Source organism: Macrotis lagotis, chromosome X (assembly GCF_037893015.1).
Source record: "Macrotis lagotis isolate mMagLag1 chromosome X, bilby.v1.9.chrom.fasta, whole genome shotgun sequence".
Classification (NCBI taxonomy): Eukaryota; Metazoa; Chordata; class Mammalia; order Peramelemorphia; family Peramelidae; genus Macrotis; species Macrotis lagotis.
The window spans coordinates 547,718,665-547,736,246 of record NC_133666.1 but is presented as its reverse complement, the minus strand read 5'-3'; the positions used below and the strand labels follow the sequence as shown (position 1 = coordinate 547,736,246).

Genomic DNA, 17,582 nt, shown 5'->3' with positions numbered 1-17,582 from the left:
ATATACATTGTCTTATAGCTCTTTGGACATAGTTTTCAGTTGATCTACAGAATGGTTAAATCAGTTCACAACTCCATCAATTAATGTTTCTTTTTTCCCATAGCCCCCTCAACATTTGTCATTTCCCTTTTCTGTTCTATTAGCCAATCTAATAGGAATGAGGTAATACCTCAGAATTATTTTAATTTACATTTCTCCATTCAAGGATTTAGACCATTTTTAAATAAGACCATAGACAGCATTGATTACTTCATCTGAAAACTGTTAATATCTTTTGATCATTTATCAACTGGAGAATGGCTCTCATTTTTACAGATTTGATCTAGGTGGAAAAGTATTTGGAAGGGAAGAGTTTGAGTTAGGAGAAGGGGGTGTTAGTAGAGGTTCTGGTGAAAAGAAAAATGTTTTACTAGAGGGAATCTCAGTAGGAATGAATCTGGGTCAGAGTCAGTTCTTTCAATGAATGAATGACCATTTATTAAGTACCTAGTATGTGTTGGCCCTGGGGCCCAGAGTGCTCTTAAGAAATTTAGATTCAAATTGGAGAAGACCACACATATTGGAAAATGGGGTTCCAGGAGATGGGTTTTGGCCTCAGAAATTTAGGTGATGGTGAATAGAGAATGATAATGTTGATTTTTTTGATTACTGTTCCCAGAAGTAAGGGCATTAAGAGAGGGGTAGGAGGGAAGTGAAACATCAGCAACATGAGTAGAATATGGCCAGCATATATCCAGGGAAAGTAATTGTAAAAGATAAGATGGGACTGAATGGTTAGGAGGGGCTGGAGTTGGAGTCACAAAAGCCCCAAGGAGTCTGGAGACTAGTATTGAGTGAGTTGAGTCTGAGGAAACAGGGAGGAGGAATCCAACCAAACTTGGGATCTTGTCTGGGGAGATTGGAATTAGAAGTAGGGGAAGGAAGGCAGCATAGCACCAAGAACCACTGGATATGCCTATCCTTGACAGCACTCTGTTCATATTTGGTGATTCTGATGAGTCAACTCTGCTAGATTTCAGCTCCACAAAATAAGATAGCCTTTGGTTTTCATCCCCTCACTTTTCCTGGCTCCTTTGTAAGCTCCTTGGAGGCAAGTACTGGCTTTGTTTTTATTATTTATGTGTCCAGTGCTTATTATAGTGTCTGGCACACATAGCAGGCCTTACTAAATGTTTATTGGATTGGACCTGGGCAGTGAGATGGTAATGCGGATTGAGTTCTGGGCCTGGAAGACTTGAGTTCAAATTCAGCCTCATACTAGCTTTGTGAACCTCAGCAAATCACTTAGTCTCTTCCTCAGTTTTTTCAGCTGTAAAAATGGAAATAATAATTGGATTATTGTGAAATTTTATATATATATATATATATATATATATATATAAATAAATATATATATATGTAGTACTTGTTTCCATCCTTCCTTTACCAGTGAAATTAGTATGAGAATGAGTGAGGAAGAACTATATTTATGTTGTACTTTTAATGGAACTAGATGCATGTCTGTGAGCATTTAACCTTTTAGTTTTTATAGTCTAGTGGTATCAAATTCCATTACAAAGACCACTGAACTAAAAGAATAAGGGAAAAGGATCTCTGAGCTGCATATTAACTTGGAAAACTATATATTAATATTCACTGTGTTTTATTGTATTTTTATTTATTTGTTATATCTCCCAATTACATTTTAATCTATTTAAGACTGTACTTGAGAATGTTATGGGCTGAATATAACTGTGGGGCCATGTGTCTGGCACTTCTGCTCTGGGCATCTCTCTTAAGTCTAGATTGGCAGATCAGCAATCCAGTTTTCAAATGGAAAAAAAAAATCACAGGTTTGGACCAAAGAAGAAAAAAAGACTCATGCATAATTTCTTTACTTTTCCATATAGATCATTATTGAATATGAGAAGATCTGCAGCACCAAGTCAATTACAGGGAAGTCAAGCAAAAAAAACAAGATTTAGACCTCCAGGAACTATTAGTGCATCAAACCCGAATGAGAAGATTAACAAACTGGGTCCAAATGTTACATTTACAGAGGTAAAGGAAAAGTAAATAAAGCATATTATGTGTAATATATATATATATATATATATATATATATATATATATATATATATATTTGTATGTCAAGATAAAAAAAAATGTTAACAATAGTTTGCTGAGTATAGAAAAATTTCAAAATCCCCCATCAAAGTATTTTCCAACAAACATATTTGGAGGTTACGATTTAGGAATTCTAATAACTTTTCAAAATTTTTAGAAAGAATTAAGACAACTCACTTTATCAGAAAATTAATATCTTCATTTTTTCCTTCTCATTTTATTGCCAGTTGTTCTCCCCATGTCCTTGAACCCATTCTTCCTTTATGATTTTGTTTTAGCAATCATTCTCTGTTTCTCTTACTTAGCTCTCTCCTCATCTGCTCAGACCTTTAAAAAAAATCTTCCTTTCACCTTTGTATTCTTTAATTACTATTATTAGGTTAATTACTGTTATCTTTTTCTTCTCTTTTGACTACTTTTTTCTTATTTTTTTTTTGAGAGAGAAAAAAAAATGTACTTCGGTCTGTGTTCAGATTCCAATGTGTCTGTCTCTGCAATGAGTTGTTTCCTTCTTTATCATAAGTCTACCAAAGAAGTCACTTCAATATTTTTCCCACAGTTGTTATTACTTCCTTCTATTCTATTCCTTCCTACTCTCATTCTATTTTTTCTCTCCTTTCACCCTGTCCCTATTCAAAAGTGTGTTGTATCTGAGTACCCTTTCCCATGATCTTCCCTCTCTCCTATCACCTATTCCCCCCCCTTTCCCCCCGCCCCATTCCCCCTTATTCTATCCCTTTCTTCTCATATTTCTCTAAGGTAAGATAGATTTCTATACCCTATTAAGTATATATGTTATTTCCTCTCTGAGCCATCTTTTTTTTTTTTTTTTTTTTTTTTTGCAGGGCAAATGGGGTTAAGTGGCTTGCCCAAGGCCACACAGCTAGGTAATTATTAAGTGTTTGAGACCGGATTTGAACCCAGGTACTCCTGACTCCATGGCCAGTGCTTTATCCACTGCGCCACCTAGCCGCCCCTCTGAGCCATTTTTGATGAGAATGAAGACTCACTCATTCTCCCTAGCCTTCTCCCATTGGACTCCATTGAAAAAGCTTTTTCTTGACTCTTACATGAAATCTCATAGCCCCTTCTTCTCCTTTCTCTTCCATTCAGTACTTTCCTTTGACTCTCATCTTTTTACTGTATTATACTATTATATTCCACTCCTTCCTATGTCCTATCTATATATGCTCCTTCTAACAGCTCTTATAATTGAGAAAGTTCATATGAGTTATCAATATCTTCTTCCCATGCAGGAATACAAACAGTTCAGTATCATTAAGTTCCTCATAGTTAGTTAGTCCTTCTCAATCCACCCCCTCTATGGTTCACCAGAGTCCAGTACTTGGAGATCAAACTTTCTATTCAGCTCTGGTTGTTTCAGTAGGAAAGTTTGAAAGCCCCCTGTTTTATTGAAAGTCCATCTTTTCCCTTGAAAGAGGCTGTAATTTTTGCTGGGTAGTTGATTCTCGGTTGTAAACCAAGATCTTTTGCCTTTTGGAATATCATATTCCAAGCCCTATGAGCCCTCAATGTAGATGCTGCCAGATCCTGTTTAATCCTGACTATAGAGCCATGGTATTTGAATTGGATGTCAGAAATTTTGCTGTATTATTTTTTGAAAAATGAAGTCTAGTCTCTTTTCCTGATCGTGGCTTTCAGATAGCCCAATAATTTTTAAATTATCTCTTCTGGATCTGTTTTCGAGGCCGGTTGTTTTTCCAATGAGATATTTCACATTTTCTTATAATTTCTTTTTTTTTGAATAGTTTTATTTCTTCCTGATTTCTTGCAAAGTCATTGTCTTCCTTTAGTTCCATTCTGCATCTGATGGGAGTTATTTTCTTCAGAGAGCTTTTTTATCTCCTCCAGCTGGCCAATTCTGCTTTTTAAGACATTCTTCTCCTCATTTGCCCTTTTGTGTTGCTTTTTCCATTTGGCCTAAACTGGTTTTTAACATATTATTTTCTTCAGTATTTTTTTGTATTTCTTTCACCAAGCTTCTGATTTAGTTTTTCTGCATCACTTTCATTTCTCCCAATTTTTCCTCTACCTCCCTTAATTGCTTTTCTTTTTTTTAAATTTTAATTTTAATTTAAGGCAATGGGGTTAAGTGACTTGCCCAAGGTCACAAAGCTAGGCAATTATTAAATATCTGAGGCCAGATTTGAACTCAGGTACTCCTGACTCCGGGGCTGGTGCTCTATCCACTGCACCACCTGGGTGCCCCCTTAATTGCTTTTCAAAGTCTTTTTTGAGCTCATCTATAACCTGAACCCATTTTCTATTTCTCTTGGAGATTTTGGATACAGAAGCTTCTATTTTGTCATCTTCTAAATCCTCCAGGGGACCAAAATAATTTTTTATGGTCAGATTCTTTTTTGCTCATTTCCTTTACTGCACTGATTTACTGCATTTCCAAGACACCCAAGGGACACCCCACTGGGACTTTAATTCCTCCAAGGTCTTATGAGATTGCTTTCTTGCTTCTGCTTCAATATTTGGATGACCACAGGTCTTCCCCCTCTTCCCTGGAGCTCTGAGGAGGGTCCCTGCTTGGCTATGGTGGTATGAGAGTCCAAATAGCAACCTGGATCTGAGTGTGGGCAAATAGCAGAGTCCTGCCCCAGGAGAGAAGAGAAGAGAGTCCTCTGCAGTCTCCCTGACCCCCTCACCATCTGTGGGCTGCACTCTGGAGGTGCAGGCTGGCTTCCCTGATTCCCATTGCAGGTTCTCACCACAGGGTTGCTCTGAGGTGGGCACTCGCTCTGCACTCACTTTGGGGCATCAGAGTTCTCTCATCAGCCCTTCAAGCCCTGGGCCAGCAGGTCTGGAAATCACCCTCTCTGCCATGAACCCAGATATCCCCAGGGTTCTAGGCACTCGACTGGCCAGCTGTGTTGCAGCTGCAATAGCAATGGCTTTTTCCAAACCCCGGTCCCAGTGAAACAGACCTATCCTATGGAAACTTCTAAGATATCGTGGACTGGGAAATTGTATCATTTGGCCTTTTTTGTGGATTCTACTTGTCTAAATTTTTGCTAGAGTCATAATTTGACAGCTTTTGGAATTTTTTGGGGAAAGAGGTTCTGGGAATTCATTTATAAAAATAAAATTATTTATTTAAGGCAATAAGGTTGAGAGTGATTTGCCTAAGGTTACACAGCTAGGCAATTATTAAGTGTCTGAGGCTGGATTTCAGCTCAGGTCCTCCTGCCTCTATGATTGGTGTTCTATCCACTGTGCCACTTAGTGCCCCCCCCATTTTGCAAGGCAATGGGGTGGTTAAGTGACTTGCCCAAGGTCTCACAGCTTTGTAACTATTATGTGTTTGAGGCCTGATTTGAACGCAGGTCCTCTTGACTACAGGGTCAGTACTTTATACATGGCACTACCTAGCTACTCTAGGCAAGTCATTTAACCCTATTTGTCTTAATTCTATCCACTGCACTACCTAGCTGCCCCCTTAATTACTTTTCAAAGTCTTTTTTTGAGCTCATCCTTAGCCTGAACTCATTTTCTATTTCTCTTGGAGGTTTTGGATACAGAAACTTCTATTTTGTCATCTTCTAAATCCTACAAGGGACTTATTTGTAAAATGAGCTAGAGAAAAAGATGACAAAGCACTCTAGTATCTTTGCCAAGAAAGCCCCTCTAAGGATCATAGAAAGACGGATCTGCCTGAACAACAACAATATTAACATAAAGGCATACACTGTAATGCCATTAAGTTTATTATGGAGAATGCAAAGATCTTGAGAAAGACATTTATGAATAATATGACATAACACAATGTGTAGTAATTTTGACTGCATGAGAAAAAAATGAATTAGAATGAATGGGCAAAGAATCTTCTTGGGATCCTAATGAAAATAACTTTGACATTGCAATAATAAAATTTATTCACTGAATAGGTCTAAATGGTAGATTATAGATAGCAGTCTAGCTGAACTTTCAACATTTCCCTCCAAAATTTTTAAAAATAATACCTCATCAGATTTTGGAGTGGCAAAACCAACAAAAAGGTTGGAGTAATCCATTTTTCTGATCTAAGAAAATTCAGGATGTCAACAAGAGATCTGTAACTTCTGACACAATCTGGAGCATGGGGGAGAGAGCAGTAGCAGTAATTGGAAGAGTAACAGCAGCAGCTTTGGGGGCTCTCAGTGAGGAGAATTTAAAGGGGCCAGATCACTGGACAGAAAGAGATTATAAGGGAACCCTTTTCTGGCACTGGGTACAGCTGAACAGAATTGCCAACTCTGTTGCCCATATGCTATTCTGGGTTGCAGTTTCCAGTTAGAGAGGAGTGCTGGTCTTCGGTAGCAAGAAAGCAGGGACCCTACTCTCAGATTAAAGACAAAGAGTGTTAGCACCTGCGGGAACCAAGGATGCTTCTTGAATAAAGTCCAAAGCACAGACCAGGAGAGCAGTTACTTTACCTCTCCTCAGATCACACTAACTTGGAAGCACCAAAAACTTGCAGACCCCTAGAGGTAACTCTTGTTATAGCATCATGAAAAGGTTTGAAACTTGGGCAGTGCCTTCCTACCCTGAGGTGGGCAGAGCCCAACTTTAACATGAATTAAAAGTGTGTGAGATAAAAATCCACTTTTGTACTATCTTCCTAGACATTAAAAATAGTAATATCATCAAACAAGAGACTTATGAGCTTCTTTGAGATGCAAGGATTTTTTCATGGGGAAAAAGTCTACTATCCTTCTAGTAGTCAGTAAAAGTAGTCTTATCGAAAGTTAGAAGACTTAACCACCTGTTTGGAATACAAGGGGCTTTCTTCTAGAAATAATTTAAGAACAATAGTTTGTTCTTTCTTTAATATTTCTTAGCCCTAATAGGGCTTCACTAGGAATATTAGCCCCAAGAAGGTTTTATTGAGGAATATTCCACTCAAAAGTGAAGAAATAGACTAAAAAATGAGCAAATAATAAAAAATTTGATTGTAAAAAGCTACTATGAAGGCAGGGAAGACAAAAATAAACTCAGAAGACAGCAATGTGAAAACAGCTAGATACAAAGCCTTAGAGAAAAATGTTAATTGAACCCAAGCCCAGCAAGAATTTCTGGGAGAGTTAAAGAAAGATGAGTGGGTAAAGAAAATTTTGGAAAAGAAAGGAGAGTGATATCAGGAAATTATGACAACAGAACAGCTTGGTAAAAGAGGCACAAAAAATACTGAAGACAATAATAGCTTATAAAACAGAATTGGCCTAATGGTAAATGAGTCACAAAAATTTACTGAAAAAAATGAAGTCCTTAAAAAGCAGAATAGGCACTATGAAAAAGGAAGTACAAAAATTCCCTTGTGAAAAGTACTCCTTAAAAAGCAGAATTAGCAAAATGGCAAAAGAGATATAAAACTTCACTGAAGAAAGTAATTCCTTAAAGAGCATAATTGGGCAAATGAAAGTTAATGATTCTATGAGACATTGAGAAACAATAAAACAATCAAAAGAATGGAAAAAATAAAGGAAAATGTGAGATTGAAAAAATTAACTGACTTGGAAATAGATTAATAGATTAAAAAATTTAAGAATTATAGTACTACCTGAAGACTATGAGCAAAGTAGTAAAAGCTAGACATATTTCTAGAAATTATTTCTAGAAAAGAAAACTTCCTCTATGTCTTAGATCCACAGAGTAAAATAGAAATTGAAATCACCTCATGAAAGAGATTCTAAAATGAAAACTCATGGAAATGTGATAGCCAAAATCCAGAGGTCCCAAGTCAAAAAGATAATATATATCAAGCAGCCAGAAATAAATCAAATATTGTGGGGCATCTTAAAATTTCCTTGTTAAAAGATAGAAGAGCATTCAATATGATGTTACAGAAGTCAAAGGAGCTGGGATTACCATCAAGAGTAAACTATCCAATAAAACTCCATTTCTGCTATTGGCACCAACACTCATTTGCCCATGTTTGGAACCTTGTCATATTCTTTGATCCTTCCCTTTTTTCTCCCCTTCACTTCTTATCAGCTTTCACTTTTTTCATTTTTACCTCCATAGTTTCTCCCATCACTCCTGTACTCTCCATTGCTTCTCTCTTTTAGAATTGTTTTTCATCACCATACTTGGACAAATGGAATAATTTCTTACTAGGTCTTCCCATTTCTGCTTTTTTCTGTTCCAGTTTACTTTATATCATTCCTGCTTAAAATCCTTAGATAAATCCTTATTGTCTAGACTAAAGAATTTTAGGACTTTTTAAGTCCTGTCACTGTTCTATCTTTCCAATATTTTCATCTAAAGAGTATTTTCTCTACAGAAAATAGACTTCGTCAAAATGAACTACTCAGTCTCCTTCCAATACTCAGCTTTTTCTTAAGACCTTTGCTCATACTTGGTATGTGCCCTTTACCTGTAATGTCTTTCTCTTCTTCCCTTCCCTTTCCAAACTACATAAATTATTACCTTTGTCTCCTGAATTCCAATTTAACCTTTAAAATCTAACATAAATTCTTCTGTCTTTAATGAATTTTGAGTGAAATTTATTAACTACATAATTGTGTCGGTCAAATAAAGTTTAATATACCTTTGTTTTATTTAAAAAATAATTGAAATTGCTGCATCTGAGGGGAAATTTTAAAAAATAGTAATCAATATTTAAAGATATGAAAACATTTTTGCCAAAAAATTTTAAACTACTAAATTAATTGGGGAGCATGATGAATATGTGACTTTGTCGATTTTTAATCTTATTTTCCACCCAAATTATTGATGCAGTTATAATACATGTTAAGGAATGTAGAAGCTAAATATTGCTTGCAATCCTTCCTTCCTTTTTTCTACCTCTTAATCATGTTTATTTGTGCCTACAAAACAATAATCTTGTCATTTTTTTGTTCACTCATTTCTCAGTACTGTACCAGAGTAAACAGTTTCCACAATTACTAAATTACTTTTGTTAGTACATTGTATATACTACAGAGTATAGAATTTTTACAACACAAAAATTCCATTGGATAACTAGATTATACAGTTTATAGAAAAAAGAAAATTTCCCCCTACCACTTCCTGATGTTTCTAGAATAATGATATTATAGGAAAGTAAATATTAATTAGAATACATTTATAAGAAATGATTTATTTATATTTTTAAAATTCATTTCATAGTTATATCAAAAAAATTAAAAAATTACTCTGTGGTAATTAATTCAGACATTTCTTTTGTGTTTTAGTTCATAGAAGACTTGGAAAAAAGTTTAAATTTTTAATTAGACTCCACTTAGAATAACTTAGAAAATAGTCATTAAGATGACTTTTTGTTTCAAAGGGGAGAGGGGTCTGTGTGTGTGTGTGTGTGTGTGTGTGTGTGTGTGAGAGAGAGAGAGAGAGAGAGAGAGAGAGAGAGAGAATGAAAGAGGGAATGATTTTGTTGGTGCAACCTTGCCTTTTCAGTAAAACCCTACTCCTTCCAGAGCAAAACAAAACAAAGAAAATCCTTTAATACTTTATCCTTACCTTTGAAATTTATTATAATTAGTATTATGGTAGTATGATGTTGGATGTCCATGTTACAGCCATATTTTTTAAAAGCAATCAAACTGTCCTGTGCAATTGACTTTGAGAAATCAGGCAAGAATCTGATCTGGTAATACTTGTCCTGTAATTACTTATTTACAAACTTGTCCTCTGTATCTTAGTCTATAGTTAAGGTTATAATCCTATTTCTGTGATTAAACTTTAAAATATCTGATAGAATAAAACTTTTTAGAATACTTTAACTAAAAGCTTTGGTTTTAAAAATATTATTAATTTTTTCCATCCTATTTTATGGATCAAATGTATATAAAAGTAGCAGTATTTGTATTTTATGACACAATAATATATCATATCATAATATCATAATATATAATATAATAATAAAGCAATATAACTTGAGAAGTTAGAAATTATATTTATGTTAGGCTAAATTTTGTTTTCTTAGGTTGTTGCAACTAAAAATCCCCTGCTGCATTTGCAAACTGATTCTAGAATTTATAATTCGGTTTTAAGTGCTGTGACTTCTGAAGAATGTGTTAATGATGGTAAATCCACTGGAAATTGCGGGTTTAAGGCAACTGGAAAGATGTTAGTGGATACAACTAATGCAGGTAAGACATACATATATACATATATGATGATTATATATATATGATAGGCCTGTAAGAATAAACTGGCCTTTGGAATAATTTTTTTTGTTTTTGATATTTTTAAACTAACATTATTTATGTCAGTTTCTGTAATTATTAATCATTATGCAACTTTCCCCTGAAATAAACTAGAATTATTTGTGAAGTACAAAAGGTCAAATAATCCTATCATCCCTGAATATTTAAAGGTTTGATATGCCTCTTATGCATTCAGTTTTTCTGAAAAGTATGCTAATTGGATTTGTTGAAGAGGCAAATGTTGTTTTTATCTTTTTGGTAGTGAGGAGCCACTGAGGGTTTCTGAATTTATACATGTACAACATAGTATGTTCTTTTTGATAGTCTTTGAAGGATGAATTAGAGAGAAGAGTCATTGGAGCCAAGAAGTCCAATTAGGAGGCAGCTGCAATTGAATAAATGGGAAGAACCAAATTCATGTTTGAGAGTAGTTGCAATGAGACTGATAAGGATATTTTTGAGGCAGATCAGTAATATTTCTCAACTCATTGGAGGTGGAGAATTAGGGAGACATGAGTCAGATAATTTTGATCTTTCAGTTCAGGGATACTGGAATAGGTTGGTATTGTTTGCAGCTGAAATAGAGAAATTGTAGTTTGAGGTGATAGCCTGCTGCATAGATATAGTTCTTCAGCTTGTTTGGAAATGAGGGATTGGAGTTTGAGGAGAGTTCAGGATTGGCTATGAAATTTAGGTGTCACAATGATGATAACTCATATTTTTATAACTAAAATTTGCAAGCCATGTGAACCAATAAGTAGTGTAATTATTATCCTAATTTTACAGATGAGGAAGCTAAAGGTCTGAGAGATTAAATGCTCAGGTCACTCAGCTAGAAGTGTTCTCAGACAGACTACAGACTTACTTGTTTTAACTTTCAAGCCTGGAGCATCTGATTCTAAAATTTCAATATTTGAAGTTGAGCAGTATCAAAGGAAGAATTGGGTTTTTTGTTTTGTAATAGAAAATTGCCTCATCTTTTGACAGATAATCAGGTTATTTTAAGATGTTTGGATTATGGATTTAAGAAATAAAACAAAGTTTTCTCAAATTTAATGTTTTAAAATTATAGCTTATTCTTTTTGATTGAATAAATAAATATGATTTAAAAGTCTATCTAGATTGGCTAGATATTGGCCAATGAATAAATGATTCCTGAGACATAAATACACATGAATACAGCTTGATAGTTTTCTCTGTTTCATTTGGTAATTTTTTAGTCTTTTAGTATATTGGAGTATTGTGGTAGCATATATCTGAATTCAACTTTGAAAATTTTAATGCAGGTTGAACCTTTATTATTTCAAAGGTTAGAGACCTTTCTTCCTATATATGCTGCTTCTGAGATCCTAGTCTAATGGTGTGCTGGAGTCAGTTCTTACTGATTTGTTAGAGCTATTTGTCAAATTTTCAATATTTATACCTTTTAGCATTTATACATTGGAAATATGCAGATATTATAGATTAAGATTTTATTTGTTTTGTTGATTGTTTGGACTTAAAAAGATGATGGAGAAGATGTTAATAATACAAATTAAAATTAAGAGAAGATTCTGTGTAGTGTATATCCCCTCCCCCTTTCAGGGAACTGGTTATTAAACATTTATCAGAACATTCTGCTAGTAACTACTACCAGAGGATCTGGAAGATTTAAGTTGATATTGTCCAGGATATTACTATTTTCTTTCTCTCATTATGTGCTTACCCCCCCCCCCCCCCCCCCCGGCCAGGTCTCTACAGTAATTAATCCACTACTAGTGTCATTTATTTTATAAAATTGCAGTTTATTTGTTTTGTCCATTTAGTGTTTCAGTCAAGTTCTACATTGGTCCTCTTTTCTTTATTTTCAAAGAAAAGTTGAGTTAAATAAAGCAGCAGTTTTTAATTTGTTTTATTGAACTACTAACCATTTTCTGGCCTTATTTATTCAGGGAAGGGGCATGATGAGATGGAGGTGGGGGCAGGATTTGTGCCTGCTTTTTGTTTTCTGTTCAGGGAGAGGTTTCCCTAAGGAAAAGAATTAAAGTTTTCCTTTCTAGTACATTTGCTGGCTACATATACTAGCTCCTTGACTATCTGTCTACCTATATAGTTAATATAACTGAATAAGACAAGATGATTTTAGACTTCTAGATTAATTGAAGGAATAACTAACTTTGTGATTATGAACATGTTGCATAACTCCTCTGAACCTCAGTTTCCTCAGCTTTAGAATGGTGATAATAATAATAGTGATGCTGTTATGAGTCTTAAATAAAATAATAAATGTAGAGCACTTTATAGGTTCTAAGGTGCTATATAAATGATAGCTATCATTATTTTTTAATATTCTAAAATTCCTTAAGGAGGAGGATCTGAATGGCCCTGAAGGATAAAAACAACTTTGAAATGGTACACAAATATTGTTTTTATATTTTTAACTTATGCCCTTTTGACAAATCTTAAGTTAGTGTACCACAGTATTATAATAAAGTTAAACAAGAAATGATAACAGGTATAGCTATCTTAAAGCTTTATTAAAGTTGTATTTGGGGGAGTCTCCTGTTACTTTTTGAGAAAGGTTTTTGGAATTTAGCAAATTAATTTATTTTATGACCAAATCTTATGGTTTGATATATAAATATATTTACTAGAACTCTGCCTTTGAATGTGGTTTCTGAATCTTAATTCATAAACTGAATGTAGTTTATTAAATTCACTTTAACAAAATTAAACACATTTCATATCATCAGTCATATTAAAAAAACAACTATTTCTGTTCCCAGGGAGATTATTTTTGAGTTTCAATTGGAGCTTTGTTTTTAATATACTTTGGGTTTATAGTTTTGTATGTAAAACTCTTTGAAATAATTAATTTGGAATTTATTTCCATGTTGAAAGATCCATGATTATAGCAGTGTGTTTACTTCCTCTATTTATTCAAATTGTAATTCTTCTATTTATGTGAAGATGATCTTGGTGTTTGCTGACTTTACAAGAAATTGATTACCTACTAAACAATCTTCTTGGGGAGCCTATTTTGAAATCTGTAATCTCGAATTCCATTAATTACTTTCATGCCATGATGAAGCACTGGAATTGAATTTTAGTGAAAGGATTTGGAATTCATTTCCTTTTTTTTTGAACTTCATTATGTAATAGTACTGTGACTTTTTTGGAACTTATTTTGGGTAGGAAAAAATCTATAGATTGTTAGAATTTTTTTTTTTTTTTAGAGTTTTCAAGGCAATGGTTAAGGTGAAGCCGTGTGCCCAAGGCCACACAGCTAGGTAATTATTAAGTGTCTGAGGTCGGATTTGAACCCAGGTACTCCTGACTCCAAGGCTGGTGCTCTATCCACTGTGCCACTTAGTCACCCCTATTGTTAGAATTTTTATTATCTGAACTTAGTTCCAGAGTTCTTTATTTTAAGTTATTTTGCTTTGTTGAATTTTGAAATTCTTTTATTATTTGTTAATTATTTGTTATTTGTGAATTTGGTAAAGGGGTTATTGAAAAAGTCAGTTATGTATATAATTTTCTTAAATTTCTCTTGTAATATAAGAATAGTATAAACCTCTTTACTTGGTTAAACATGTAACAGGATATACTTTGTTAATTATTTCTACCATCATTTAATTTCATTCTTTAGTTTAATAATTTTCAAGTCCTTGATTGTACTCAAAACATTGAAATTGAAGAATTTTATATTTAAAAAATGCTTTTAGTTCTATAATTATACACTGAAATTTAATTGAGGTAGTGGTGGGGATTCTTGGATGCCTTTTTCAGTGCTCAGTTGATTTTTTTATGATGTATGTTGTCAAAATATCATTTAACTAAATGAGAACTAAATTATAGTCACTGACCTGATTTGACTAATATTTTGAGTACTTTCTGTTTAAAGAACACAAATAACTAGTATATATTAGCTTAAAGTGAAATTCTAAACATCATTCCATTTGATTTCCTACATTCAGATGGGTGAAACAATAAAATTAAACAATAACAAGTATTATTTTCATTATGAAAAAATGTCTGTTTTTCTGTGCAGATTGAAAGCTCAAAGGTTTACTGATCCTTTATTAAAGTTAGCCTGTTAGAAATACTAATTTCTTATTGATGGTTAATTTGGGAAAAGGCACCTATGTTCCCTAGGCAAAGTTCGAAAATTGTGTCACAGTCATGCTACTATCCCCTGAAAACTTTCAGACTATGATATAAAATAGTCAACATAATCCTCAAGGATAGAAGTTTTTAATCTTTATAAGTGTGTACGTTTAAAAAAAGTAATAAGATGTCCCTTGTTAGCAATCTTTCCCTTCTCTCCACAAATTGTGCTTGAGGTGACCGATCACATTGCTTACTTCTAATTCTGATGCATCTCCAATAATATATTTATTGTGCTTCAACTATTATGAGACAGACCCATAATTTCTATCCATAACTATTTCAATGTTGTTTATTTCTATCCTTTTTTATCTTTGTTAATTTGTTAATTTTCATCTTTGTTAATAACTTCAGAGTTATTTTTACATTTCTCTAATTAGGTATAGTTTGCTATTCTTTTTGAAAGCTGTTGTTATTCTTTGACTATTATTGGGGAATTTCTCTTGGTATTATATGTTTTTATTAGATCTTTGTATCATTTGAATGTCAGACCCCTTTCAGATATTTGATGTAAAGATTTTTCCCTTAATTGTTAGCTCCCCTTTTTTATATCCAAATTACTTTGATTTTCATAGGGCAAAAACTCTTCAATATTATAATTTATATAGCCCATTTTCATGAGTTCATTTTCAACTCTTATGATGGAAATATTGTATGCTATTTGTTAACTTCTTGAGTTTTTTAAATGAATGATTTCTTTGAATATTTTAGAAAATTTAGTAATTCTCATTTTGGTTTAAATTTAACTTCTATATATTACACAAGTGAGATCTTTTAGTTGATTTTTGAAGGGTTATCAGTCATGATAATAATGTTTACAAATAATTATACAATTGTGTGGTTCTTAGTTTCTCTCTGTTTCTACCATTTCTATGTAGTTATTTCAGAAATGAAAATCAGATGGTACTGAGGATCATTTTGTATTTTTGTTTCATGAGTTACTTTTATCAAATATTTCTTTATTGAGTTGCCAGACTACTGGTAATGAGCCTTTTTCTACTTAGCTAGTTTAATTCTTATATAGACATGTCATCAATAGAACTGATCCAGGGCATATGTTCCACTAAAGTAGCCTTGGACTAACCAGAATTACCTCTTATACCATGATGAGGCATCATTTTTGTACACCTACTTAGAATGTATTCTCTTTGTATTTATTCTTCATATATATATATACACCACTGTATGTATGTATGTATGTATATGTGTTTAATTTCCTTGCTATTTCTCCCATCACATGCTCTGTGTGAATAAGGATTGTATCATTCATTATCTTTGCAACTCTAATATCTTTCATGGTGTCTGGCACATTGTAGGAACTTATTAAATACTTGTTTATTGATAGATTCTATTCTTGTTATTGTCCTTATGTGAAGTTCTGCCTCCAGAAGAAGACAGCTTCCTTTCAGTGTTGTAGAGGGTTTCTTTAAACTAAATGACAGAAGTCATGTTAATTTGGCTGATGTTCTGTTGGAATGGTTTCAAGAATTCCCAAGAATCTGATTCTAACTAATTGTCTTCTGGTAATGTTATCTGCCAGCAAATCCTAAGGTACCATCATCTCCTAGGATTCAAGTTGCCTTTCACTCAAAGAGCAGTTGAAAGACTCACAGGATATAAATAGGCTATAAATATTACCAGTGATAAATTACATGTACAAAGTGGTATAAAACATATAATCAAAGAACTATAATGCTAGAAAAGGATGTATGCTGGTTATGTAATGAGATTGAAGAAAACTGACTGGCTAACCTTCTTGCTGCATTGATAATGTTAAGAGATCAAGCATATTGTTCCTAGTATATTGGGTAGAAAGCCTACAGAAACCTGTAAATTTATGGGACCAATTGGAATTGCCTAGTACAGGAAGGAGTGAATAGGTTGCAACCTGTACCATTAGTGGAACGTGTAACTTTTTTATATACTTTTTTTTTTTAGGTTTTTGCAAGGCAAATGGGGTTAAGTGGCTTGCCCAAGGCCACACAGGTAGGTAATTATTAAGTGTTTGAGGCTGGATTTGAACTCAGGTACTCCTGATTCCAGGGCCAGTGCTCTATCCACTGCGCCACCTAGCTGCCCCTATACTTTTTTTTTATCAGTGAATTGCTCTATTGAGGTTCTGAAGTATATAAGTCATAATACAGTTTTTCTGAGCTAAGTTTAATCTTGAGTTATAGAACTAATGCAACTGATTATTAAAGTTGTAGCAATGTTGCATGAAATTAGCATCATAGTCATTATTTTAACTGATTATTTCATTTAAAGTAGATAAAATGGCCTTCTGTGGGGGGGGTGGGGAAGCAAGATTGGGGGAAAAATGTAAAACTCAAAATAAATAAAATCTTTCTTTTAAAATAAAATAAAATAAAATAAAATAGGTAAAATGATATAGTGAATAGAGAGCTATCCCCCTGGCAAAGATACTGACTGTTAGACTCTGGGCAAGTCACTTAATGTCGTCTCTTAGATTAGAAGTTGTAGAATATATTATCTTCATTGAACGTTCACTACCAGGGAAATTATTTATTTACTTAGATGTTTGCAAGGCAGTAGGGTTAATTTGAGTTGCCCAAGGTCACACAACTAAGTAAATATTAAATATCTGAGGCTGGATTTGAATTCAGATCTTCCTGATTTCAGAGCTGGTACTCCATTCACTATGCCACCTAGCTGCCCCAAAATTCATTTATTGGACCAAAAATTCATTGAATGAATGGATTCATAATTTCTTAGAAAAAATAATTTTGTTTTGTGAACTTTTTGTTTCATTTTCATATGACACTTTATAAAATATAAATGTGGACTAATATTCAGAGCAGCTACCTGTTTTAAATTTAATGATCAAGGTCTGTTTAAAGAATTTGATAGGGGGCAGCTAGGTGGCGCAGTGGATAGAGCACTGGACCTAGAGTCAGTAGTACCTGAGTTCAAATCCAGCCTCAGACACATAATAATTACCTAGCTGTGTGGCCTTGGGCAAGCCACTTAACTCCATTTGCCTTGCAAAAAAACAAAACAAAAAAACTTAAAAAAATATTTGATAAAAATAAAAATGGTTTGAAAAACAAAATTTGTTAACTAAGTCTTCACATTTTACTCTTATGGAAATCAAGAAGCTGTACTTATAGTTTTTAATTATTGCATGCAATTCTT

General features: G+C 33.6%; 1 protein-coding gene across 2 annotated transcripts in view; it reads left to right on the top strand.

Annotated features, from left to right (window-relative positions):
• RAD54B (RAD54 homolog B) overlaps positions 1 to 17,582 on the top strand; it is a 121,708-nt gene that overhangs the window by 8,440 nt on the left and 95,686 nt on the right. For both annotated transcript variants that reach the window (XM_074200226.1, XM_074200228.1), the window contains exons 2-3: positions 1,890 to 2,040; positions 10,058 to 10,223. In XM_074200226.1, the coding sequence (XP_074056327.1) occupies positions 1,903 to 2,040; positions 10,058 to 10,223 (304 nt within the window). In that variant the 5' untranslated portion in view covers positions 1,890 to 1,902. The remainder of the gene's footprint in view (positions 1 to 1,889; positions 2,041 to 10,057; positions 10,224 to 17,582) is intronic.